Source organism: Microtus pennsylvanicus, chromosome 9 (genome assembly GCF_037038515.1).
Source record: "Microtus pennsylvanicus isolate mMicPen1 chromosome 9, mMicPen1.hap1, whole genome shotgun sequence".
Classification (NCBI taxonomy): domain Eukaryota; kingdom Metazoa; phylum Chordata; class Mammalia; order Rodentia; family Cricetidae; genus Microtus; species Microtus pennsylvanicus.
Genome location: NC_134587.1, coordinates 66222283 through 66248102, shown reverse-complemented (window position 1 = coordinate 66248102; position 25820 = coordinate 66222283). Strand labels below are relative to the sequence as shown.

General features: G+C 45.8%; 1 protein-coding gene across 4 annotated transcripts in view; it reads right to left on the bottom strand.

Moving 5' to 3' along the window:
* The window catches only part of Slc20a2 (solute carrier family 20 member 2), a 93494-nt gene that overhangs the window by 20859 nt on the left and 46815 nt on the right, over positions 1-25820 (bottom strand). For all 4 annotated transcript variants that reach the window (XM_075986312.1, XM_075986313.1, XM_075986314.1 and 1 more), the window contains exons 2-5: positions 9658-10211; positions 5544-5684; positions 3905-3990; positions 2816-2912 (exon numbers count right to left, since the gene is read on the bottom strand). In XM_075986312.1, coding sequence (XP_075842427.1) covers positions 2816-2912; positions 3905-3990; positions 5544-5684; positions 9658-9946 — 613 coding nt within the window. In that variant the 5' untranslated portion in view covers positions 9947-10211. The remainder of the gene's footprint in view (positions 1-2815; positions 2913-3904; positions 3991-5543; positions 5685-9657; positions 10212-25820) is intronic.

The window sequence follows — 25820 nt, the reverse complement described above, 5'->3', positions numbered from 1 at the left end:
CTGTGTGTCACTGTATGTCACTGTGTGTCACTGTGTGTCACTGTGTGTCACTGTGTCACTGTGTCACTGTGTGTCACTGTATACCATGTCACTGTGTGTCACTGTATGTCACTGTGCGTCACTGTGCGTCACTGTGCGTCACTGTGTGTCACTGTATGTCACTGTGTGTCACTGTGCGTCACTGTGCGTCACTGTGCGTCACTGTGCGTCACTGTCTGTCACTGTCTGTCACTGTGTGTCACTGTGTGTCACTGTGTGTCACTGTGTGTCACTGTGCGTCACTGTGCGTCACTGTATGTCACTGTATGTCACTGTGTGTCACTGTGTGTCACTGTGCGTCACTGTGCGTCACTGTATGTCACTGTATGTCACTGTGTGTCACTGTGCGTCACTGTGCGTCACTGTGCGTCACTGTGCGTCACTGTGCGTCACTGTGTGTCACTGTGCGTCACTGTGCGTCACTGTGTGTCACTGTGTGTCACTGCGTGTCACTGTATGTCACTGTGTGTCACTGTGCGTCACTGTGCGTCACTGTGCGTCACTGTGCGTCACTGTGTGTCACTGTGTGTCACTGTGCGTCACTGTGCGTCACTGTGCGTCACTGTATGTCACTGTCTGTCACTGTGTGTCACTGTGTGTCACTGTGTGTCACTGAGTGTCACTGTGTGTCACTGTGCGTCACTGTGCGTCACTGTATGTCACTGTATGTCACTGTGTGTCACTGTGTGTCACTGTGCGTCACTGTGTGTCACTGTATGTCACTGTATGTCACTGTGTGTCACTGTGCGTCACTGTGCGTCACTGTGTGTCACTGTGCGTCACTGTGTGTCACTGTGTGTCACTGTGTGTCACTGTATGTCACTGCGTGTCACTGTATGTCACTGTGTGTCACTGTGTGTCACTGTATGTCACTGTGTGTCACTGTGTGTCACTGTGCGTCACTGTGTGTCACTGTATGTCACTGTGTGTCACTGCGTGTCACTGTATGTCACTGTGTGTCACTGTGTGTCACTGTGCGTCACTGTATGTCACTGTGTGTCACTGTATGTCACTGTGTGTCACTGTGTGTCACTGTGCGTCACTGTATACCATGTCACTGAGTGTCACTGTGTGTCACTGCGTGTCACTGTATGTCACTGTATGTCACTGTGCGTCACTGTATACCATGTCACTGCGTGTCACTGAATGTCACTGTGTGTCATGGCACTGCATTCTTTCTCTGCCTTCTAGTCTTTATTTACATTTGCCTGTCTTCTTGTTCTTTTATTTGTCTTTTTCCTATGTATTTGCCGCATCGTGGCTAAGAGAGCCATCTTGTTGGTAGAGAGGATTATTCCGGGGGAAATGAAGCTATATGGTGACGAGACACTGAGGTGTGAGTACCTCACTGGTTTGTCGTAAGAACGCATATACATCCATGGAGCTGATGTTTAGATGGAGCTATCATAACCAATGCCACTCTGAAGATGAGAACTCGATCCTCAGGATTAGTTACAGTAACCAGCAAGGCTAAGGGCCAGAATTAAACCAGGAACCTAGTCTAGGACGCCAGTGTCTCAGTTAGGACATTTTACTGCCATGTAAGACACCTTAGGCAACCTGGCACATACAGACTATTACAAATTCTTTCTCTAAATTCTCTTTGAAAATCTTCCAATATTTTTGATAGTCGATCTCTATATCTTCTATATACTTAATGCTCAGAGCCAACTGTTATTAGGAATATTAAAATCTACACATGGATACTGTGGGTTATTGCTCATTCAATGGTCCCAGTCCCAGAGTTGGCCTCTGGGCAGGCAACTGTTCAGGCAAGACCATATCCAAAGGCCAGGTGTGTGGGAGCGCGCCTTTAATACCAACACGTGGGAGGCAGAGGCAGGCAGATCTCTGTGAGTTTGAGGCCAGCCTGGTCTACATAGTGAGTTCCTGGACAACCAGGGCTGTGTAGAGAGACCCTTCCTCAAAAGCGAACAAAGCATGCGCAGATAAGGACAATCAAGTCTATTTCTTAAAAGGATGCACAGTGGAGGCAGGGCACTTCCCATGGTGCCTGGCACGTGACAAACTCAGCATGTGTCAGGGGCTGTTTAATCACCAACAAACATTACCAGCCTTGCTTTTTTTTTTAAGCTACAATGTGTATGAAAAGATTCTTACTTCAGGTTTCTATAGGACTCACACAGGAGTGGTCACGACTCTGAAGGACCGACCAGCCACACACAAAGACATTTTTCTTTTTTTTGGTGAGCTATTGTATCGCCAGGCTCTCCTGAAACTGGTTAACCAAGGCCAAGGGCTGGGACGGCAGGGGGATGGCAGGTACATGTCACCATGCTTCCCTACCCCAACCCAAATCAGAACAGGAAGAAAAGGAGTAATTCTGAAAAGAAAATCACTAGGTCTAGGACTAACGGTTTGATAATGCCCAGAAATTTCTGTATTCAAAGTTGTAGATCACTTCTGGCCCATCTTTCCCATCCTCGACAGCTGGACCACATGTGTGATGCCCTCCTCTTGCCTCCGCAGCTACTGGAACATGGTCTAAGACATGGCATTTCAGTCAGCTGCCAGGGCAGCCTATGTGGGTGATGGCAGACTGGGATTTCCGTTTATCTTGAGAGCCTGTTGTTTTTGTATTTCATACATCTTCTTGGTATTTAAAACAAGGAAATGCACTTATTATTGTTTTTACTACTCCACGATAACAGGAACAAGGCTTCTTGCTATTAACCAACCCCAATGCTAGCTACAAAGCAAGTGAACAATATTAAATTACACGCTCCTTATTTAAGATTCCATGGAGGGGTCTTACCTGGTGCTCCCGTGTACATGATGGAGAAGACATTGATTGCTATAGTAGCAGCATAGAACAGAGGAAGTGCCTGGAGACCGTTTGGAACAGGGTCCTCCTGCAGGACAAGGAGCAGAGTGGGTGTCAGGACGAGAACATCTGGCAGCAACATAAACAGAGAGACGGGGTCCTGATTACAGGGAAGCAACACGGTGCGAGCTGCTGCCTCGGCTGAGGCCGTCTCCCCTACACATCTGTGGCCAGCACATTAGGGAGCCACACGAGCTGACATGGCTAAGTTCACCTTTGCACCTGCCAGTCCTCCTCATCAACTGTAGGCTCTCTCCCCTCGGAAGTCTAGAGAGTCAAGTGACAGCCATCATAGCATGGGTGGCAGATTTTAAATGACTCGCGCTAGACACATTTTAACTACATTAAAACATATAAAGCAGGGTTGAAGTGGGTAAGAGTACTGGCTGCTTGCTCTTCCAGAGGAAGATTCCCAGCAAACACATGGAAGCTCACCACGGTCTCTACTCCAGTTCGAGGGAATCCAGCGCCCTGTGTGGACACCAGGCACACATGTGCGACACACTTGTAGGCAAAACACCCATATCCCCTTATACAGGGACAGCAAGATGGCTCGGAAGGTAAAGCACTTCCTCTTTCATAATGACGATCTGAGTTCCATGTCTACATGTCATGTGACTCCTGAGAGTTGTCCTCTGACCTCCACAAGCATGCCGTGGCATGTGTGTCCCCATACACAATGACAGTAAACCAGTTATACAAAGAAAACATTTTCGCTGGGCAGTGGTGGCGTACGCCTTTAATCCCAGCACTCCGGAGGCAGAGGCAGGTGGATCTCTGCGAGTTCGAGGCCAGCCTGGTCTACAAGAGCTAGTTCCAGGACAGGCACCAAAGCTACAGAGAAACCCTGTCTAGAAAAACCAAAAAAAAAAAAAGAAAAGAAAACATTTTCATATGTGCAACTTGGCAACGGAGAAACAATTCTCCCACTGACCTACCGATACTAGTTTCTACTGAGCAGCACCAAAATTCGTTCTAAAATTTAACCAAACATAAAATGAAGAAAGCAGCCTCACTCACCTTGGTTAAGATGAACATCCTGATGAGCACAAACAGCACACCAGACATGAAGCCGGAAAGAAGCGGCGATATAAACCAGGAAGCCACTGAATGATTGAGAAAGAACCCAGTGAATAAGTTCACACACAAATATGTTTAAACACTATCACAGGAAGCGATCGCTATATTGCCTATATGAACATGTATTACCAGCACTGTCTGCCAGCGTCAGAGCCCAGCAAGCCCTCCCTCATGCATAGTTCTCATGCCCAAACACACTCACATATGGCTGGTTATGCTGGTTCCCAAACTCTAGCTTCAGTTTACCAATTAGTTTCCTCTAAGTCAGGGGTTCTCAACCTGTGGGGCGCGACCCCTTGGAATGGCAGACAGTTTGCATATTGGATGTTTACATTATGATTCATAACAGTAGCAAAATTATAGTTATGAAGCAGCAATGGCTGGGGGTCGCCACTCCATGAGGAACTATATTAAAGGTTGCAGCATAGGAAGGCCGAGAACTGCTGTTTTAAGCCACGTACTTGCTTTTATCAATACATGTGGGGTCTGTTGTCCCAACGGCAAGGGTTACATATAAGGTGGGTCTATTTCCTTTAATCACATCCAGCCTGGTGTTTTCCTTCCTCACATCTGGTGTTAGCCTCTGCTGGGTGCTTCTAGTTCTGGCTTCACCCAGAAACCACTTGGGAGTTTCCAAACTCTGGCCCCACCCCCAGACTTCAGGCGGTGCAGAGTAAGATCAGAATGTGGATACTTCTTAATTGCTCCTTCAGGTAGTTGTAATGCGCTAGGGTTGAAAGCAGTTATTCCAGGAGCTTGGGGACATAAGGTGATTTTCATGGGGGCCCGCGCCCCTGATTGGCAGGCCAGGGATCATTATGAGCTATAGCTCCTAAGGCCCTATGGTTCTAGGAAAGAATGAACTCCCTGCAAGACAGCGATGGCACCGTTCATTTGAGTGAGCCCTGAGAGGACTGTCAGAGACTGTCTAGTGTAGATGGACCACCACAGTGCTTCCTCCAGGGGGCAGACCTGAGCAGCGTGCGATGCAGGGAAGTCAATAACAGTGGCTTTCTCTGGGCTTCCCCACGACCTTAAACACTGACTCTTGGATTTAAGGCTTTGCCTCACTTGGACCTAGCTCTAGTCTTTCTCAAACTCTATGCTGATTTCAGTGAAATGTATGTTTCTTCTGCTTGGCAAGGGCAGATAAGATACTGATTTCAGGGGGCTGGAGAGATGGCTAAGTGGTTAAGATCACTGATTGTTTTTCCAGAGGACCCAGGTTCAGTTCCCAGCACCCACATGGCAGCTCACAACTGCCTGTAATTCCAGTTCCAGGGAGCCCAACACCCATGGCAAAAACACCAATGCATATAAAACAAAATAAATAAAAAATAACTGATTTCAAAAGCTAGATGACGCTGTAACATTTTAAGCATGGAGTTAAAACTGACAAGTAACAGTGAACTTGCCCCAATAATGGAAATTGTAAAGAAAATGCATTACCTGCCTATACAATACTGGTCTTCTAACCCTTAACATTGAGGGGGAAAGTATTACAAAAGTAACTTTTAATAAAACTTACTCTAGAGAAGGCAAACTTTACTTGCTAAAGGTAAAAGAAGATGCCAATTACCAATCTTGACAAGCTCCATCCACTGCACGCCTTTGGTACCGATTGCCACAAGGGAGAAGCCTATGGTAGAGCCGACTATGCAGTGAGTTCCTGAGATTGGAAGTCTCAGGAAGGATGCGATCAACTGCCAAACAGCTGAACCTGTAGATGGAAAGATGAGTTAAAACCCCAGATACTCAACACAATGTCTTTGATGCCTGGCAGGGGGAGGGCATCTATAACATCACGTCCCAGCATGGTAGTTTGAATGCAACAGGTCCCCACAATTTCATAGGGAGTGGCATTATTAGGAGGTGTGGTCTTATTGGAGGAAGTGTGTCACTGTGGGGGCGGGCTTTGAGGTCTCATATGCTCAAGCCATGCCCAGTGTCCGAGTCCACTTCCGGTTGCCTGTGTAAGATACAGAGCTCTCAGTTACCTCTCCAGCACCATGTCTGCCTGCACGCTGCCATGCTCCTGCCATGATGATAATGGACTGACCCTCTGAATTGTAAGCAAGGTCTAATGCTTTCCTTTATAAGAGTTGCCAAGGTCATGGTGTCTCTTCACGGCAATAGAAGCCCTAACTAAGACACCCTGAGTTTAATTTTCTATGCATTGTTTTCTTACAAAACACCAACCCCCTGACAAAAGTCACTCAGAGTGATCACCAGCCATCACTGGTGAGTCTGCTGGAAAGTCTGGTTATGATGAGCAAGCAACTGAGACGTTACACATGAAAAATTTTTAAAAGGCAGTATATTGGGAGGAAGTTTTGTTCTGTCTTGTAGTCCATGAGACAAGCTAGAGACAAACAGACCATATTAGTCCATGTAAGCGAGTAACATGTTGATGGCCCTTGACTTTTGCCACACACGTGAAAAACAAAACTGGGATAGTTAAACTGAAACTGGGTATAACTTGAAGTTGGGCATTGCTCTCAGATCTTGTTTGCAATATTACTGGGAGCTCTGAGTTTGGCCTTGTGTTCTACGCTTGATGTTTTTCTAGGCTGTAGGTCATAGAAGCCATTTTCATAAGCAGGTCCTACATGGCAGGGAACACTGAGCGTAGCAGCTGGGAGTTATCCCTTTCAGCGGCCGTTGCTAAGAAGGGCAAACAGAATGAACGACAACAAAAGGCCGGGCTGATAAAGTGGACTACCACTAACCCCACTGCTAACTGGGAAAATCAGGTTGCCTGGCAGTAGCAGCGTCCTTAAGCACCCCCTGGCCTTTTCTTCAAAGAGAGCTGAGTGGCGCAGGTTCATCTAAGGCCACATAGGTCCTAGAGGGTGAGGCAAAGTGGACAGCCGCTCCAGCGAAGGCCAGGCATGCTGACCTTTTGAGTGGAGGCTGGGGGTGGCGCCATATACATCTCTGAAGTGTTGTTGAGTGAAGAAGAAATCAGCCTTGTGCTACCGTAAGGCCAAGTCGCCAGGGTAGCACCCGCCTTTCTCTGGACAGTTCCCTAGGCCCCACCTCTGTGACCTGATCAGCTGCAACTGGTTTGCCTTACACGTAAGACCCGAGTCAGGGTCGGGTGTCCTCGCTCAGAACTGTAATGTAAAAGTATAAACTTCATGGTTTTGTAATATTCTTATACAGTTAAACTGGTGATGTCGGAGGATGGTCTGAGCTCACTCTGTCACACGCAGACTGAATTTTCCTTTCCGAGAGCTGCCACCATTTTTCTTGCTGACTTTAGAGGTGACAGTGAGAGGTGGGATCATGGGAAGACAGGATAAGACATGGCGGCACAGGGGCAGCCAGCGGACAGGAGCCACCCGACCCCTGGGAACTGCTGAAGGGATACAGGGTCACATGAACATCAAGAAGAAAACTGAAGAAAGATACTTGTAAGATAATGGCATCCTACAAAGAGGAAAACGGATGGGCTATGGAACAAAGGTATCAAGAGAAACTCAGGGAAAATGGGAGACAGGCTCCTTTGAGATAGTAAGTGGTGTCTGGAAGATTAAATAGAAGGCAAACAAAGGTTCAGGGTCACATGAGGGTGAGGGGTGGGCATGAGGAAGGGTAGGGTGCTGTGTGAGAACAGGAAGTGAAGGGTGAGGAGGCTTGACGGTTTTGTGCACTCCTTGTCGTGGCTTGAAGAAATGGTTTGTCCTGTCATTGTGTAGAATCTCCATGAGCGGATGCCCAGATCTGAATTCTCAGGTTTTTGGAAGCATTGCTGACTTTATATGAAGTGGGTTCATTTTCTACAGGGCTAAGCAAAGGGTCTCAAAAGATAGATTGTTCTGGAAGTTTAGTTGACATTGGGAGGAGCTTCTTCTACTCAACCCACTTACCTCTGACACCAGGCTTTTAGGCAGCACAGAGGCCCAGGTCCGGGGACCAGTCAAAACAGAACAGAGTGAGGCCGATTGAGAATGGAAAGACAGAGCAGGAGAGGAAGAAGAGAAAAGCTGAGGAGGAGCGCAGGCAGCGAGGATTTGGGGCTCTCAACAGACTTGGTCAGTAACAGAGACCTGGTCATGTTTTTATTATTATTATTATTATTATTATTTTGGTTTTTCAAGACAGGATTTCTCTGTGTTGCTTTGGTGCCTGTCCTGGAACTAGCTTTTGTAGACCAGGCTGGCCTCGAGCTCACAGAGATCCACCTGCCCCTGCCTCCCAGGTGCTGGGATTAAAGGTGTGCACCACCACGGCCCGGCAACCTTGTCTTGTTATGTTCGGATGGCTCCGGCTCGCAAGGAATTCAGTCTTTAAAATCAGGTCATACAAACTCCCAACCCAAGGAGCTCTCCAGTTCATCTAACCACAAACCAGAAAGGAAACAGCAGAATCAACCACCACACCCGAACAAACCCAGAGAAGAGAGAAACCAAAACAATCGTGCTATTCAGACAAACCCTCAAATTGCCTTGGTAAACCCAAATTCTAGTTGAGGTTAAGAAAAAAAACAATCCTTTACTCTTTGAATAAGGAGCCAAAGGCCGTGGATGGGAAAAGTGAAAAGTGGACAAGCTACGCCGCTTACGAAACCGCAGTGGGGACAAACTGCTCAGCTCCTCCAAGGCAGCCACAGGGAGTTCTCAGTGCGCAGGCGCAGATGGCTTCGCCTAGGTGCCGAGACTACCGGAGAAGGTTCTGTCGGAGCGGGGCTCCACTTAGGACTGAACCTGTCAGTGTTTCTCTATTCCCCCCGTAGTTTCAATAGCCCTTTCTCACGACACCTTTCTCAACCCTCCAAACACTGCGACCCTTTAATACAGTTCCTCATGTTGTGGTGACCCCCCAACCATAAAATTACTTTCACTGCTACTTCATAACTAATTTTTGCTGCAATTATAAAATCATAATGCAAATATCTGGGTGGTTTTTTTTTTTTGATGTCTTAGGCAATCCTGTGAAAGGGTCATATGACCTTCAGATGGTCGCGACCCACAGGTTGAGAAACACTGCCTTAATGACCTAAAAAAAAATATCTCAATTTTACTTGGCTATTAGGAAACTACAGGTTAAATTATAAACTGAAACAACAAAATTTAAATTAATCAATCTTTTTCTTTTCTTGGTACCAGAGATGGCCAGGGCCTTGAGCATGCTAAGGACAGATCCTGCCATAGTATACTGTCCCCAAGTATTCTACCATAGTTCTGAGGGTTGTTCTCAGAGCCTCATGCATGCCAGGCAAGCGGTCTTAGTCCAGAGGCACACTCAAACTCCTAAATATTTTTTTATTATACCTACATTTTTGAAACATTCCATCATACACAATGAAAATCATTATAAGAATATAAATCAACTTTCAAGGTTGGTTATAGGTAAGATTTAAAACACAGTCATTGATTTTATATAAATATATTTATATTTTATATAAATATATGTTTATATAAATATATGTATATAAATATATGTTCTTTCCCTAAAACAACAAAGCAATATTCTACACGTGGTATCCAGAGGCTCAAGTATATGTTTAAATGGCTAAAAGTTTGAGGAAAATGGATGCTTGCTTGTAAAAACCATAAAGCACAGGCAATGAAAACTGTATCGTAAGCACAGATTTAAACCAGCTTCCCGACAGTTAAAACGTAGGACTCCCCTCCCCCCCTTATAGGAACGGCCGTGGGACAGAGGGAGCAGAGGGCAGAGCTACTCACCAACCATTGCACTCACTTCCCCAGCCATGAGGGTCTCCACGGTGTCATTGTAGAGGTTCACGTCGATGATGCCCTTCCGGATAGTCTCCCCTACTTTCGCTCCCAGGAGCACAGAGCCAGTGGTTTCAAATATCGAAGCCAGAATGCACGCCTGTCTCAAGGTCACCACGCCAGAGCCCACTGCGGTTCCGAAGGAGTTGGCAACGTCATTGGCACCCACTGAAAAGGCCAGGATGAAAGCAATAATAAAACCCAAAATGACCATCCACAGATACCCATCCATGGCCATTTTGTAGAATGGGCTCTGGGGTACTTTTCTTGTGTAGAAATATTTTAAATAAACAAAGTCTGAGGTTGCTAACTTCGGGAGGCCAAGAGTTCTTGCAAACAGCGAGTCTGGTCTGGAAAGTGCTGGATGGTGCTGAAGTCTGAAGAAACTGTTAGCTGCTGGTTTCGGAACTACGGGCAGTACAGTTCATTGGGTTGTGTTCAGTCAGTGGTACAGCACATTCCATATTTTTCTTCCCAGCCTGGGAAAGCTGTGATTTTTCTTCCTATAGAAAGAGAACAAAGAAATCAATCACTATTGAGTACCTGTAACAGCTAATTCTTTCAGAAGTGTTTAAAGCCTGCTAATGGGATCTGTCTTTAGAATGCGACAGACTTGACCACAAAGCAATTCAAGGAAGATTATAATTAGTCTCCCCTCCAAACCAACCAGAAATAAAAGATAAAATACAAAGCTGGCTGCTAGATTGTTTAATACCCACAGATCGATGCCATTTTAGATGAAGTATTGTATGCAGTTTGAAAAATATATTTGGTCACTGTTTTCAGAGAACGATTTCCTCAAATGAGTAACAAATAAAGAATACATCAAAGTTATATCATTTTTTAAATGTTTGGAATGTCCTAGCTCCTTGGAACACAGGTTGTATGATCTCACTGTGTGACAGTACAGGGAGAAGCTCATTGACATTGATGTGTGGGAAAGATGTGTCTTCAAACTCCGGAACAAGGTTACTCCTCCTGGGGGTGACCAAGACAAAACTACTGAGCCTTGGAGGAGGGGCACAGAAAATAGAGAATGCAGCAGGCCAGGGCAGGCTGGTCACTAGCCACTGTCTCTCATCTTTCTCAGGAAAGACCAGCGACCACACTGGGCTAGCAAGGTCACCACCCACCCCTGACCACTGTGGTCCCAGTCACCCCTCACCCCAGCTCTTCACTACTTGACTCACAAAGCACAGTCTAATAACCACGGGGCTTTGGTCTCCGTGGTGGTTTGAATGAGAATGGCCCCTATATGCGCCCGTCTAAACACTTGGTCCCTTGTTGCTGGAACTGTTTGGGAAGGACAAGAAAGTGTGGCCTTGTTGGAGGAGGCGTGTCACTAGGGTGGGCTTCGAGGTTTGGAAAGACTGGCACAATTCCAGGCTTGTTTTGCTGTCTTCTACTTTCGGATCAAGCTGTGAATTCTCCACTCTTGTCTTTGTGCCATTACCATGGACTCCAGCCCTCTAATAAGCCCAATTAAATGCAATCGCGGTGTTTTCCACAGCAAAACGAAACGTAACTAACACAGTGCCTGATGACTCCGCCCCACCCCGCCAGGAACAAACCCTCCCCCCCAACAACCCCCACGGCTCCCCCCTGCTCCCTTTAGGAATCTGCTCCGTTGTGACACTCTGGATGCTGTCCTGATCCTGCAGAAGAGCACCCCTTCCTCTACAACCTCACTCACCCCTCTAAAAAATCCAACTATCACCCAATTCATTCCTTCACTCACTCATCCATCCTTTAGGAGGTGTGGCCTGTGCTCTCCCATCAGATGACAGAGCCTCCATTGCCGCAACTCCAGGATGTAGTAAATGATTATTTTACTACTGAATGCACAGAGAAAACAGCGAGGAAGTGGAGAGACAAGTTTTGCTATGTCTCCCAGGAGAGGACACACTACAAGAAACACACCTGGGCAGGGCTGGGAGCGTTATTCTGTTAAAATACTGTCAAGGAATCAGATTTGCTTTTGTTCTGTGTGGTGGGAGGCACAAACAGTGGAGCCCAACAGTGTGTCCTTTCCTAAGTGCTCATTGCATTGGGCAGAATGAAGAAGGTTCATCTCACAGGCGGTGTGCGCTTTGGTCAATCACCAGTTAGGCATGGGTGGGAGAAAAGAGAATACAAATTCTTTAATATACAGTTTGATTATGGCAGTATAAAAAGTTAACACAAAAAGACCAAAAAGAGGCCCGAGAATGTAGCTCATTGGTAGCATTCTTGCTTAGCACAAATGAGACCTGGGGTTAAATCCCTAGCACGGAGGCAGGGGGAAGGTTAAAAGGTAACACACACTAACTGATATTAGTGGTATAATCTATGAACTTTCCTTTCCAAAGTGTATTTTGTGGTTACACGCTTCTCAAATGAGAAAATAACATATAATAAATAAGCCTACAAACATATTGAACTATATATATATAAAATGCAATAGCTATAAAATTAAGCAAAATACATACTGATATATCCTACCATAGTTTAAGATGGTTATTCTATGTAGGTTCTATGTGAGACAAATGGAAGGCTGCTTTCAAGGCAGAAAATAACACCCTACTGAAGTAGAGAGAGTTTATGAATATGATTAGTATTAATATGTAGATGAAAATCAAAATAGGTTTGGGGCGGCACTGGAGTTATGGCTCACGGTTAAGGGCACTTGTTGCTCTCCCAGAGGACCTGAGTTCTGTTCCTAGCACCTACATTAGGTGTCTGTGAGCCACCTGCAACTCCAGCCTCAGGCTGTCTAATGACCTCTTCTGGCTTCTGTGGGAACCTGAAATACACACACACACACACACAAACAAACAAAACTGGGACCACTGCTCTTTCTCTTAAAACACTTTTTTTTTTTAAAAAAAGTGAAACCTTGCCTTCTATCTCGGGTAGGCTATAAGCCAGAGTGGTCACCCAGCGAGTCTTTGCACGGCATCTCCTTCGTTAGCAATGCAGTAAGAGACAAATGGTGGCTACTGCACAGCTGGGGTTGTCGGCACAGTGGCGGAAACAGACTCCAATCAAAAACGACATAAGAAATGATTCCGCGCTGCTGACTAATACCGCACAAGAGCATGGAGTATGTCCTCGTCTGAGGGCAGGGAAGGGCTTATGTGATCCCGGCAGGGTAAATGACCTCTGTGACCGTGGGAGGCGTTTATTCCAGTCAGTTCTCACGGTTGGAAGGACAGCAGGTTGGGGGCAGGCAAGGATGAGGGAAAACACGATGACAACTGAGTGGGGCCACTTTAAAGTATGTATGTATGTACACATGTATATATGCATGCAAAAACACATATACATATATACGTGTGTGTGTTTACATATTTATTTATTTATGATGCATAAGTGCACATGCCAGGGAGGGTCAGGAGGGGGTCAGAGGACAGCCAGTGGGAGTCTCTACTTTGTGGATCCCAGGGACCATACATAGGTCACCAGGCTTAGGGACAAGTAACTTTACTTGCTGCTGAGTCATCTTGCCAGTCCAAACACAGGACTTTTTAAAAGACCATCCTGGCCATGGTGTGGAGGACAATCTGCTCAAGAGACAAGTGTCAATGTGGGCAGAAAACTCTGTGCTACTGTGTGCTGAAGCCGACCGTAAGGATGCTGGATTAGAACACAGGCAGATAAAGGGAAAGAGGCAGCCTCATTCACAGCCCTGGGCTAAGAGGGGCTGGAACGAAAAACAACTAAGTGGCTTTCTCCCTTGTTGGGTGGTTTCTTTTCAGTGACAGGAGAGGGGCTGGTGACAGACTTTCTTGGACATGCTGCACAAAGAAGTAAATCACCAGAACATTGGAGAGAGTAGCTGGTGACATGCCAAATGGCTGTCCTTTGCTTTGTTTGGGTGGGAAATTAGTCATTTTTTTTTATGTTACCTTTGACACCAATTCCAGCCCAGAGATTCCCTTTTCTACTGAGGTTTCTTATGCCCACTACCATCAAGACTTTACCATGACTTCACCTTCGTGTTCATGCCCTAACCATTGTACTCAAGGCCAGTAAGTGCTGGGCTGAGAAGAAGGAATCACCACTCTTTAGTAATCTAAACAATCTCTCTCATCTTCAAGATACTTTGTATCTATAAGGGCAAGCAAAGCACTTTGGATTTTCCCCTTTCTCGTTATTTATTTTTATTAATCTCAAGTGAAACAAAACAAAATGTACAAATAAACACACAACAGACTGGAGAGATTGCTCAGTGGTTAAGAGTCTACATTGCGTTTGCAGAATACACAAGTTTGGTTCCCTGCAAGCTTGTCAGGTGGCTCAAGACTGCCTGTAGCACCAGCTCTGGAGGATCCCACGCCCTCTTCTGGACATCTCAGGTACTACACTCAAGCACATAAACCAACATGCAGATATACAAACACACAATTCAAAACAAACCTTATAAGAAATAACCCCACAATCTGGAGCACAGGAGAAGGTGGTAAGACTTCTTTAACTAAGACCCTGATGAACCAGATGATGCCACGCAGACAGCCAAATGTTAACTTTCTAAGAATTATGGATGTCCAAGTTCAGAGCAGTAGAGATCTGCTGAGGTATTACATAAGAGGGAACTGATGGCAGGAAAGCAGAATTGTGAAGATCGGTAAACACTGACTCATCCAATTAATGATGCTGAGAGAACTCAGCACTGGCTATCTGGAAGGGGAAAAGCTAGACTCGGGCTGGATGGCGGCTCAGCAACCAAGAGCACTGTTTGTTCTCCCAGAAAACTCAGGTTCAACCCTTAACATCCACATTTGCCTCACAATTGTAACTTCAGGCCCAGGGGACCTGATGCCTTTTTTGGCCTTCAAGGGCACTGCATAAATGTCATGCATACAGAATAAATTCTTTAAAAAGAAGAGCTATGTTCCTTAGCTGACATCAAAACAAATGAGTTTTAAAAGTAAAAACTGAACTCTAAAGAGACTAAGAAAAGATACAACTAGATATTTATTTAATATTGGAACGGGGAGGCTTAGATATGAAGTAAAGGCAATTTATAAAAAGAACCGACAGTGGAGTTTATAAAAAGAAGATGGAGAAAGAGATATCTTTTTTAAAATGATTTTTTTTATATGTATGAGTGTTTTGCCTGCATGTATGTAAGTGAAGACAAACATTCTCAGGCTGTTTTTGGACAGACTCACATCTATTTTAAACCAGGAATTTGAAGGAATTGTGGCCCCAAGCACATTTATGGAAAACAAGGTTTGGGTAAGAAGGTCCCTGCCGTGGAGTACTACGATGTTGGGACCAACTGAGTCCTGGCCTTCAGCTGCTCTTCCCTGTCTAGAGCCTTCTAATTGAAGTTACTAAAAGCTGTGCTTTGCCTAGAGGGTCAGAGGATGGGGTTTTCACCTGTTGGTCATTGACTGCTGGGTATTTAAGCCTCCACAGTGCTATTAAAGAAGGGCTTTGTACCAGTGATTGGAGGTCCGTGTGTTGGTCTGTCTCTGTGTGTGTTTCCTCAACCTCCAGCCCCTTGCCCGAAGCTCGGGAACTGGATTCTAGCGAATAGTGCGCAGATGGGAGTGGGGGAGTGGGGGAGGTGGGGGTGCACAGTACTACGAAAGGTTTTTGTAGTTTATATGTGCGCGCACACACACACACACACACACACACACAAACACAATTTTATTTTTAAGACAGGATCTCACTATATAGCCCTGGTTGGCCTGGAATTCACTATGTAGACCAGACTGGTCTTGAATGCTGGGATTAAGGAGTGAGCCACCCTACCTAGCTTTTATTTCATTATTATTTGGATTTTCGAGACAGGGTTGCTCTATCAGTCCTGGCTGGTCTGGAACTCACTCTGTAGACCAGACTGTCCCTGAATTAATAGAGATCTGCCTGCCTCTGCCTCCTGAGTGCTGGGGGATGAAAGGCGTGTGCCATCACTACCCACCCAACTTTTATTTTCTTTTAATACATGCATAGATAAAGAGATACACTATTATTTTTAAGTTATTTTTTGAGTTATGGTCTTCTGTCTCCTAAGCTGGCCTCAAGCTCACTATGTAGCCAAGGGGACCTTGGGCTCGTGACCCTCTTGAAGACTTGGCGTCACACTGTGTATCGCAGTGTGGTAGTTGCAGTTCTCAAGGACTGGCCCTCTACCCCCTACTTTCCACCCAGTTTACTGTGGTCTCTGACCATTTCTGCATGAAAGGTCATGGGCTTCACTCAGTTAAAGCTTTCTTTCAAAGACAGGTTCTCCTGCAGAGGACCCTTAACTGATCTCCTAATTTCCTTTCAATAAAGCCCCCAAAACATCACATCCACTCCCTAAAAATATAAGAGCTACCTACTTTCGCCGAAAGCTGAAACTGAATCTTGCGTTTTGACACTTCAGATGAAGAGAGGGTCCCACCTCTTCAACGGTGTGATGTGTTGTCTAACGACTCTGCCACAAATGGTGACTCAGACTCCGCAAACACAAAAATTACTAGCTTTTCCTAGTAAATGAAGTAAAATGAAACATTCTTGTTTGGCATCTTCATAGAGCGGCACAGCAGCAGAAGGTGTCTCTTTTTAGCACTTCAGATGCAGACCTTGTCCTGAGGAGTTTCTAGTCACATCACTCTTGAATGGCACATGCCAGCATCCACATCACACTCTAGAATCCTTGACAGTAACGGGCAGGGAAAGGCGGCACGTGGAACCTAGCACTTGGGAGGCTGAGGAAGGAGGGTAACGAATTTGAGAGCGTCTCAGGCTACTTAGTAAGTTCAAGATTTGTGCAGGCCACATAGGCAACCTGTCTTGGAAAGTCAAGCCCTGGGGCTGGAGGGAAGGCGTGGTGGTCAGGAGCACTTGGTGTGCTTGTGTGGTTCAGTCCCCAGCACCCACATGGTGCCTTGCAACCACCCACAACTCCAGTTTCAGGGGACCTGAGGACCTTTTCTGACTTTCATGGTTACCGGGCACATAGATGATACATATACATACATGAAGACAAGATATGCAATAAATAAATCTAAAATAAATATTTAAAAAGTCAAAACCAAATCAAACCAAAATGCCCTTAAAATGTAACTGTATAATTGTGAAAGTAAGACTGGAAGTCTCTGGACAGTCCTGAGATAGTTTTGGGGTGTTGTGTGTGTGTTGTATGCATGTGTGTATGGTGTGCACACAAGTCTGTATATGTGCCTGTGGAGGTCAGAGGTTGACATGAGGTGTCTTCTTTAATGGCTTTCTGCAATATTAAAAAAATCTTTTTATTATAATTATTTATTTTACGTGTATGAGTGTTTTGTCTGTGCACCATTTTTTGTTTGTGCTCCGGGTACCCAGGGAGACCAGAAGAGTGTGCTGCATACACTGGGACTGGAGTTACAGAGGATTGTGGGCTACTGTGTGGTGATGGGAATCCAACCCTGGTCCTCTGGAAGAGTAGTCCATGTTTTAACCACAGAGCCACCTCTCCAGCCCTTCTACCATTAGTTTGTTTTTTGAAGCAGGATCACTCACTGAACCTGGAGATGGACCAGTTGGCTAGCAGACCCATGGGATCCTTTTTCCTCAACCTCCATGCCCACCCAGAGAGTAGGTTACATATGTATGCCTCCCTGCCCAGTTCTTCATGTGAGTGTGCTGGGGACTGAGATTAGAGTCTCTCACCTGTACAGCTATGTTTCACAAACTCTATCTCCTCCCCCAAACATACTTAAAACAGCGTATTTACAAACATGCAAAGCAGTCAGGGGAACACAGGAGCCTGAAGAGGGATTTTGACAGAAGCAGAACTAAGAAAGCAAGAATGGATGGCAGAGAGGAGAAAGAAGAAAGGGCAGGATAATCAAGTCAAATGCAAGACCAGACTCGGGCCACAGGGAACACAGCGGCAAAGGACACAGCAGAAACAGGAAGATGGAATGTTTCCTCGGCAGGAGCCAAGAATATGAATAGTCTGAAGAGGAGATGAAAGATGGCACCTGGCACTGGAGGTGGAGATCTGGAGAGGGGTGGGAGGGACAGTTTGCTGACATTTTGCCACTTCTTTCCTCTCCCAGACTGTAAAAGGGAACATTTGTCTCTTCTGCAGGGAAGGGGAAGAGCACAGGCTCTGCTGGCAGGACTCCATCCCCATTCCTGTCTGGTTAGCTACCGGTAACACCGCTCTGGCAACTCATCTCGGTGACTAGCTGGGAAAGCAGGGAGACTGTGCATAACCACCGAGGGCTCGCAAGGCAGAAACCAGAGCACAGCATCAGTTAGAGCCATTAGCAAGTAGGAAAACAGCTAGTTCAACCAAGGACCATGTTTGAAGCAACGGCGTCAAGAGGCAAAGAGAGAAACTATTTAGAGGATGCGTTAACACACACTATGAATCCGGTTCTCAGGAGAGCGAGGCAACAGCTGCTGCTGGGTCAGGCCTTGACTTCCTCCCAGCAAAAGGTTCTGTCTTGTATTAATTGCTTTGCTGTGATAAAACACCATGACCCCAAATGGCTACTACTACTACTTTTTCTTCTTCTTCTTCTTCTTCTTCTTCTTCTTCTTCTTCTTCTTCTTCTTCTTCTTCTTCTTCTTCTTCTCCTTCTCCTTCATCTTCATCTTCATTATTATTATTATTATTATTAATCATCATCATCATTATTCTGTTAGTAATGGCAGAGGACCTTGGCTGACTCACATGCATATTCTAAGCCAGTTTGGTCTTCTATAAAATGTGGTTGATGATAATACTCATGTCTCTTACAAAATCAGTGTGAAGCTAAACCTAACAATATAAAGTATTTTGTAATTGTGGCATGCTTCAAGCAGCTTGCCGGAAATGACTTCACTAAAGACAAAGGAAAGAGGATAAGGATACAAACCCTTCCGGCAAGGTCTTTCTCATTCAGTGCCTCTCCGTGCCCTGCCCCAGCCCTGTGGGAGTCACGAGGTTTTCTGAGGATTCCAAATCCCTCTAGAAAAGCCCTCCTCTTACAGTTTCAATCCATGGCTTCTTCTTTGGCTAAGGAGTGACACACACGCTGTAAGGGACCGGGACTTCCTGGGGTTGGGGTGGGGTGAAAGGAAGTAAAGAGAAAGAGATTTAAGAAAACACTTGCTAAAGGGCCCTAAGGGGAAAACATTACTCACTTTGGTGGAGCCCTAGCTGGGGCACGGTTCCAAGCCAGCCAGCCAGGGATACGAACTGAGACCCTGTCTCAGAAACAGGAGAAGACAGGAGAGCCGCAGAGGTAGACAGCCCGGCAGCTCCTTCCAAGCAAAGCAAGTGCTGACCAGACACCCAGCAGGCTCATCTCAGGGTGTCTAGCGAAGGGGCATGATGACACTTGTCAGCACGGGAAACACTTGGCTTCAATTTTAAGTCTGGTAGCAATTACAAACTGCACATTTTTCAAAACTCAAAGTATACACTTAAATTTGATGCGCTTTATTGTATATAAATTAAAACTAATCCAATATAATCCAGATCACACAAAGTAGACCTTCCGGCAGGTTCTCTTTCCCACACGTAGGTATTACCCACTCTCTAGTCCTCTACACTCAATGAAGATAGAACAATTCTTCTATGTCATGAAAGGGAGCTGCTTCCATAGACGGCTGGCCAGTTAGGAATGGGAGACAGCGCACGAGGAGCTGCGATTTGATTCCCAGCACCTGCGTAAAAAGCTAGGCTTGATGGCTCATGCTTATAACCCCAGCACTGGAGGGCAGAGACAGGAGGCTTCCTGAGGGAAGCTAGCCAGTCAGGTCTGATTGCTGAGCTCAGGTTCCAGTGAGAGACCTTGTCTTGAAAGCCAAGGAACATCGGGCATGGTGGCACATGCCTTTAATTCTAGCACTCAGGAGTCAGGCAAGAGTATTTTTGTGAGTTCAAGGTCAGCCTGGTCTACATAGCAAGTTCTAGGGGTATCCAGGCGTACAGAGTGAGACCCTGTCTACACATACACACACACACACACACACACACAAATTAAAAAACAGGACCGATAGAAAGTCCCCTGAATTGGCCTCTGGCTTCCACATTCACACCACCACCACCACCACCACCACCACCACCACCACCACCACCACCACCACCACTATCACCACCACTATCACCACCACTACCACCAAAATAAAAAATTAAAACCAGCTAGTCCAACCACCAAGGAGCAAGTCTGAAGCAACGGCATCAAGAGGCAAAGAGAGAATCTAATTAGAGTACGTGTTACACACACTGTATGAACCCCGTTCCCAGGAGAGCGAGGAGACAGCTGCTGGGCCAGGCCTCGACTTCCTCCAGCCAAGGGCTCTGTCCTGTACTAGTTACTTTGCTGTTATAAAACATGACCCAAAGTGACTTACAAAGGAAGAGTTTATTTCGGCTTATGATCCCAGAGGGGTGAGAGTCTAATTTGGTGTTGGGGGTGGAGATCAGGGTGAGTCCGCTGGAGCGGGACACTGAGAAATCCCATCTTTTACTGTAAATACGCAGCAGCCAATGCGAACTGGAAATGAAATCTGAAAGCCCATCCATCCCACGACTGACTTCTTCCAGCAAGGTCCCACCTCCTATCCTTCCCCAAACAACGATGAAGACCAAATGTCCAAACACCTGAAGCTACGGGAGACGTCTCTCACTCAGACTACTGCATCCTCCCTGGGGAAAGAGCGGCCTTTCCATGACGGCATGTCTTCACTGCTGCTTGTAAGAACCCTGAAGGTGCAATCCAGTTCATCGGCGTTTACATTCAGCAGGAGGACATTCCCAAAGTACGACAGATGGAAGCTATTTTAAACCTGGGTCTGTCACTTAAGAGTCTGAGACGGGCGTGTTGGGATAAACTTATCGCCCTGATGGGTGTCTCCAGCATCAATTCTAAAGCTCGTTCTGGGAAGCTATCTGCTGTTCATCTGTGGTGTAACTCAAAGGTCTGGAACGCTGTCACCCAGAATCCCAATCAGAAAAGCTGCAGAAAGTTCAAAGAAATAGCAGTTTTTGCGGGGAGGGGAGATTGAGGTGGTCAGACCAAGAGCTTTAAAAAAAATACCTTGTATTTTTTATTAATCTTTTGAGAAATTCACATATGTATACGATGTAGTTTGGTCATATTCACCCTCCGCTCCGCTATATATAGCTCCTGCTGGATTACGGCCACCACCTATTCCCTGTCATATTTGTGTCTTTTTGTTTTTATAACCCACCGTGTCCTCTCTGTGCTGCCCATATCTACATGGACATGGGCCATCCCACGGGGCATGGTCAGCCTACTACCAAGGACCACACTCAGGAGGCAAACTGCCCCTGCTCTATGATGGAACTCCTCCCCACTCTATGATGGAGCTCCTCCCCGCTCTATGATGGAACTCCTCCCCACTCTATGATGGAACTCCTCCCAGCTCCACGATGGAACTCCTCCCCACTCTGTGATGGAACTCCTCCCCGCTCCATGATGGAACTCCTCCCCGCTCCACGATGGAACCCCTCCTCACTCTATGATGGAACTCCTCCCCACTCTATGATGGAGCTCCTCCCCGCTCTATGATGGAACTCCTCCCCACTCTATGATGGAGCTCCTCCCCGCTCTATGATGGAACTCCTCCCCACTCTATGATGGAACTCCTCCCAGCTCCACGATGGAACTCCTCCCCGCTCCACGATGGAACCCCTCCTCACTCTATGATGGAACTCCTCCCCGCTCCACGATGGAACTCCTCCCCGCTCCACGATGGAACTCCTCCCCGCTCCACGATGGAACTCCTCCCTGCTCCACGAAGGAATGCTGACTGGCTCGAGTTTGTGCAGGAACCCCTGCTACCATTAGTTGATAAGAGCAGTATCCTGTCAGGTTCAGAAGACACTGCTTTGCCCTGGCCTCCAGAACCTCTGGCTCTCACAGTCTTTTGGTCCTCTGAGCGTGGAGGGGAAGCAATGTGATATAGATGGTCCATTTATAGGTAAGCACTCCACAGATACTTGTTCACTGCATTCTGATTGGTTGAAAATTTTTGCGTTAACTACCACCTGCATACAAAGGAATCTTTCTGATTAAGAGTATCTATGGGTACAGAGATGAAAATTTAGAAGGCAGCTTGATGCTAGGTCCATATGGCAAAAGACATAAACACATCTTAGAGTCCTTCGTGCCCTGGAGTTTTACTTGTAAGGGCATCTGTCACTCTGGTGGCTGAGGACGTAGAGCAAGGCCCTCCAGCCTTGGGCGTCTTTTTCTAGGTGCTACTTTATAGGGTTTGTCTACACACAGTTACATGGGATCCTCCTCTCAAGTCCTCCCTTTATCTCCCTTGTGTTTCTTTTGAGGTTTGGCCACTCAGGCTCAACTGAATAAAAACGTCCTCCCAGTGCCAAGTTCTCTGCAGGTGTTTTTCACTGAAGCATCTGAGGTTAATGTTTACACCAAATAGCTCGTAACCACACATTTATTCTTGTCCTGGCTCCTAGAGCTGGAGAATCTCAGGACACTGGAGTATGAGAGGACTTTAGAAGCTGCCTAGTCCAGCGTTTGCAGTCCTGAAGACAGGGCTGGCAAGAGAAAGTGATCTTAAATAATGAATCCCTAAGCGCACCACCTAGTACCGAGTCAACATCATAGCAGGAGAAAACTCCAATGAACAAATACAAGGAACCTACCTAGTGGAGCTCCTGGCTGACACTCATCAGGCCTTCCTGGTGACAGTAATCCCATCTGGGGCACTGATGGTCCCTGGGGGCCTAGAAACGGTGGAGCTGAGGCTGAGGAAAGAACAGGAAGAACAGGGCCGCAAAGAAAGCGGCCAAGGCTTTGTCCTTGGAAGTTATCAAGGTCACTTGATCCCTCTGAGCCTTGTTCAACTCTGTAATTCTACAGCAACCAGAGACCACAAGATTGGAAAGAGGCAGTTTGGCCTAGAACTGGGAACCACAAGATTGCTTTGTGGGGAGAGGTGGGTGGAGATTTCCGACCCTTTCCCAAGCAGAGCGAAGCAGGGTCTCTGATTCTACAGAACATGAACCAACGTACTTTTGTTCCATCTCAGGTTTCCACTTCAGAGCCCGGGGCTCTGGCTTCCTCCAGCCCCCGGCCAGGCACATTCCTGCTTTATTCCTCTCTCTCTTACAGTATTCGCTATTGGCATCTTGGTTTCTTTCTAGCTCATAATTTTTGTTGTTATTGTTGTTATTTAGATGGCTCCGACATGGTCTTTTCCCCTCTGGGAAAGCAGTGTATAAATCTAACCTGATCTCTCTCTCTCTCTGAACATATACACACATATACGGAGATCCACCGGAGGTGCAGGGATTAAGGCATGTGCCATCATGCCTAGCGAAGCAGTTTTTAAAGGATAAAAAAACAAACAGCAAAGATAATTAAAATGGGATAAATCTAAGTAGTTAAGGTGAGATGGCTGAAGAAGAAAGAAGTTAGCAGGTATCATGCGAGTCCCACGGAGACTAGCTTTACAAAGGTAAAAGAAAGGGTAGCAGGCTTACAGATACCTGACAGGAGCTGGAATGACCATATGGTGGGTTGTTATAAAAGAGCTTTGATTTTGTATTGTCACTTTGAATTCATAACTCAGTGGATCTATATAAAAGTTATTGCAGCTAAAGACGTATTACCAACTCAAATCTGAGGAAACTGTAGCAGAAACAAGCGGCAATTTTTCATCTAAGAGAGACTCCAGCTGGGCAGGTGGTAATGGACGCTGCGGACCCTGAAACCAACTCCCACTGAAAGGGGGAATTATCTGTAGTGGAGGTTTACAAACTGAGGACCATGGTGGCAGAGTATTTTAGGTACAAGGCTGCTGGAAAGCGAAGGACAAGAACAAATGGCAGAGCTTTACGTATTCATTCCCATTTTAAGATAGAAAAGGGGCCTACGCATTTCCCCACTTTGCACTTTCTGTGTGTACCGGAGGTGGAAACCTCGGGCCTGGGTTGTTTTATATAAAAAATATATTTTTGTGAGCAAATAAATCACTTATCGCATGGAACTTTTATCAAGCGGCAGGCCTGGGATGGCTCGTTCTAATTTTGTGCCTGAAGTGTTGGACTACTGGCCAGGATCCAAGAACTATATTAAGTGAGTACTATCCTCCCAGCTACAGTTTAAAATGGAACCTTGTATATAAATAGATATCTTGGATCTCACATATCTGTTTGCTAATTCTGTTGTGATGGGTTGGGGGCTCAATAAAAATACTGATGGTACTTACACAGTTTTGATTCTGGGGCTGTTGAGGGAAGGATCAGTGCTTAAGAGTGCTTCTTGCTTTATCAGAAAACTGGTGTTGGGACCCAGCACCCACGCTGCCTGGGATTTCAGCTTTTGCTTCTAGCCTCGGTGTGTACCCTCACAGACACACACACAGAGGCACAGAGACAGAGACACAGATACACAGACACATGGACAAAGACACACACAGATATACAGACAGACATACACAGACACAGAGACACACACAGAGATACACAGAGACACAGACAGACACATCGACAGAGACACACAGACACAGACATACAGAGACACAGAAACAATTTGATTTCTGAGACAACCACATTTTTTCTCTACTAATTCAACACAAAGTGAACAGTTGATAAGTGATTATCTCTATTTCTCATTCAATTTATAGCTCGTTTCTTGCTCTCACCCCTGTGATTTTTTTTCCTCTTTATAAATGGTTTCTTCTTCATTTTTTTTTACACGTATGGGCATTTCATCTACATATATGTCTGTGCACCAAGTGCATCCGGTGCCTATAGAGGTCAGAAGAGGGTGTTGGATCTGGAGTTACGGACGGTTGTGAGCTGACATGTAGGTGCTGGGAATTGAACCCAGGTCTTCTAGAAGAGCAGCCAGTGTTCTTAACCACCGAGCTATCTCTCCAGCCTGTTCCTGAGACTCTTGAGCACAGTTTGATGGGGAGCAGGTCAAGTAAGAGAGGACAAACAATTATGATATTCAGGCAGTGTCTTCCTCTGTAGTACGAAAGAGTCTGGCCAAGTTTCAGAAGCACTTCATTAGAAGTCTGGGATTTCCATCAAATGTTGCTAATAATGTGCCAAATTAGCAGTGCAAACAGCCTAAGCAAGACAATAACTGTGTAATATTGCTTGTTTGACTCAAGAGCCAGGTGGAAATTTAGTAGTTCTTTATTTTTTCCACAGAGAGTACCCAAACGGGTATCTTTTTACTAAATTAAGAAACCATAAGAACTTGTTTGATAGCACCTTCAAGGAAACATGGACCTAACACAACAGCTGGAAACATAAAAGAGATCAAACAATTTATACGATTTCTTTGAAGATCATTTCTTCACTTTGCGAGGATGCCGACACTTGACGCATGATCAAGAACTAGCTCCCTGGCTTCTTCTTCCCTTCGGCTGACTTGGGAGGGAGAATGCTCTGATGAAAATATAATTAGAAAGTAACCAGATAGATATAAGCGACATTTTCATAACATCTTATGTAAGTTCAAAAAGGAAATATATAATTACTTTGTTTTATTATTGCCTCTACCAGAGCATTTGTCCAAGCGTGAGCCAGGAGCTCAGTGCCCTGGGTCACCTTCTCAGTCTGAACTTCATAATTATTTCTTGTAAGGCAAGCCTGCCAACAATGAATTCTCAGTCTGCACTGTTTGGACACCTTATTTTTGCCATTTTCAATTTTGAAGGGCAGTTTTGCTGGCTATGGGTCCTTTCTGTCCCCTTGCTGCCTGCCTTTGGCTTCAGCATTTTTGAAACTATGACCAGTTCCCCGACTGCAGCTCTGTGTGTGTTACGGTTGCTTTTCTCTCAATCCTTTCAAGATTTTTTTCTCTTGCTTTCAGTCTTGTGATTATCACATGTGTGGATGTAGATCTGTGTTATCCAAATTGGAGTTTGTCAAGCTTCTTGGATGTATCGACCAGTATTATTTATCAAATGTGAAAAGTTAAGCTATTTGAAGTTACCAATTATTTTTGAAAATTTTGAGTTTTCTGCCCCTCTACTTTGTTCTGTATGCAGGTGTGCATGCATCTTAAATATTTATGAGGACATCATTTTCCTGGCAGGAGCCAGTGAGCAAGGGTGATTGGGATGAAGGCGGCCTATGCTATTGAGAAGGCAGCGTCCTGGTGAAGCCCAAACTTAGTTCTCCTCTCTCTCTCTCT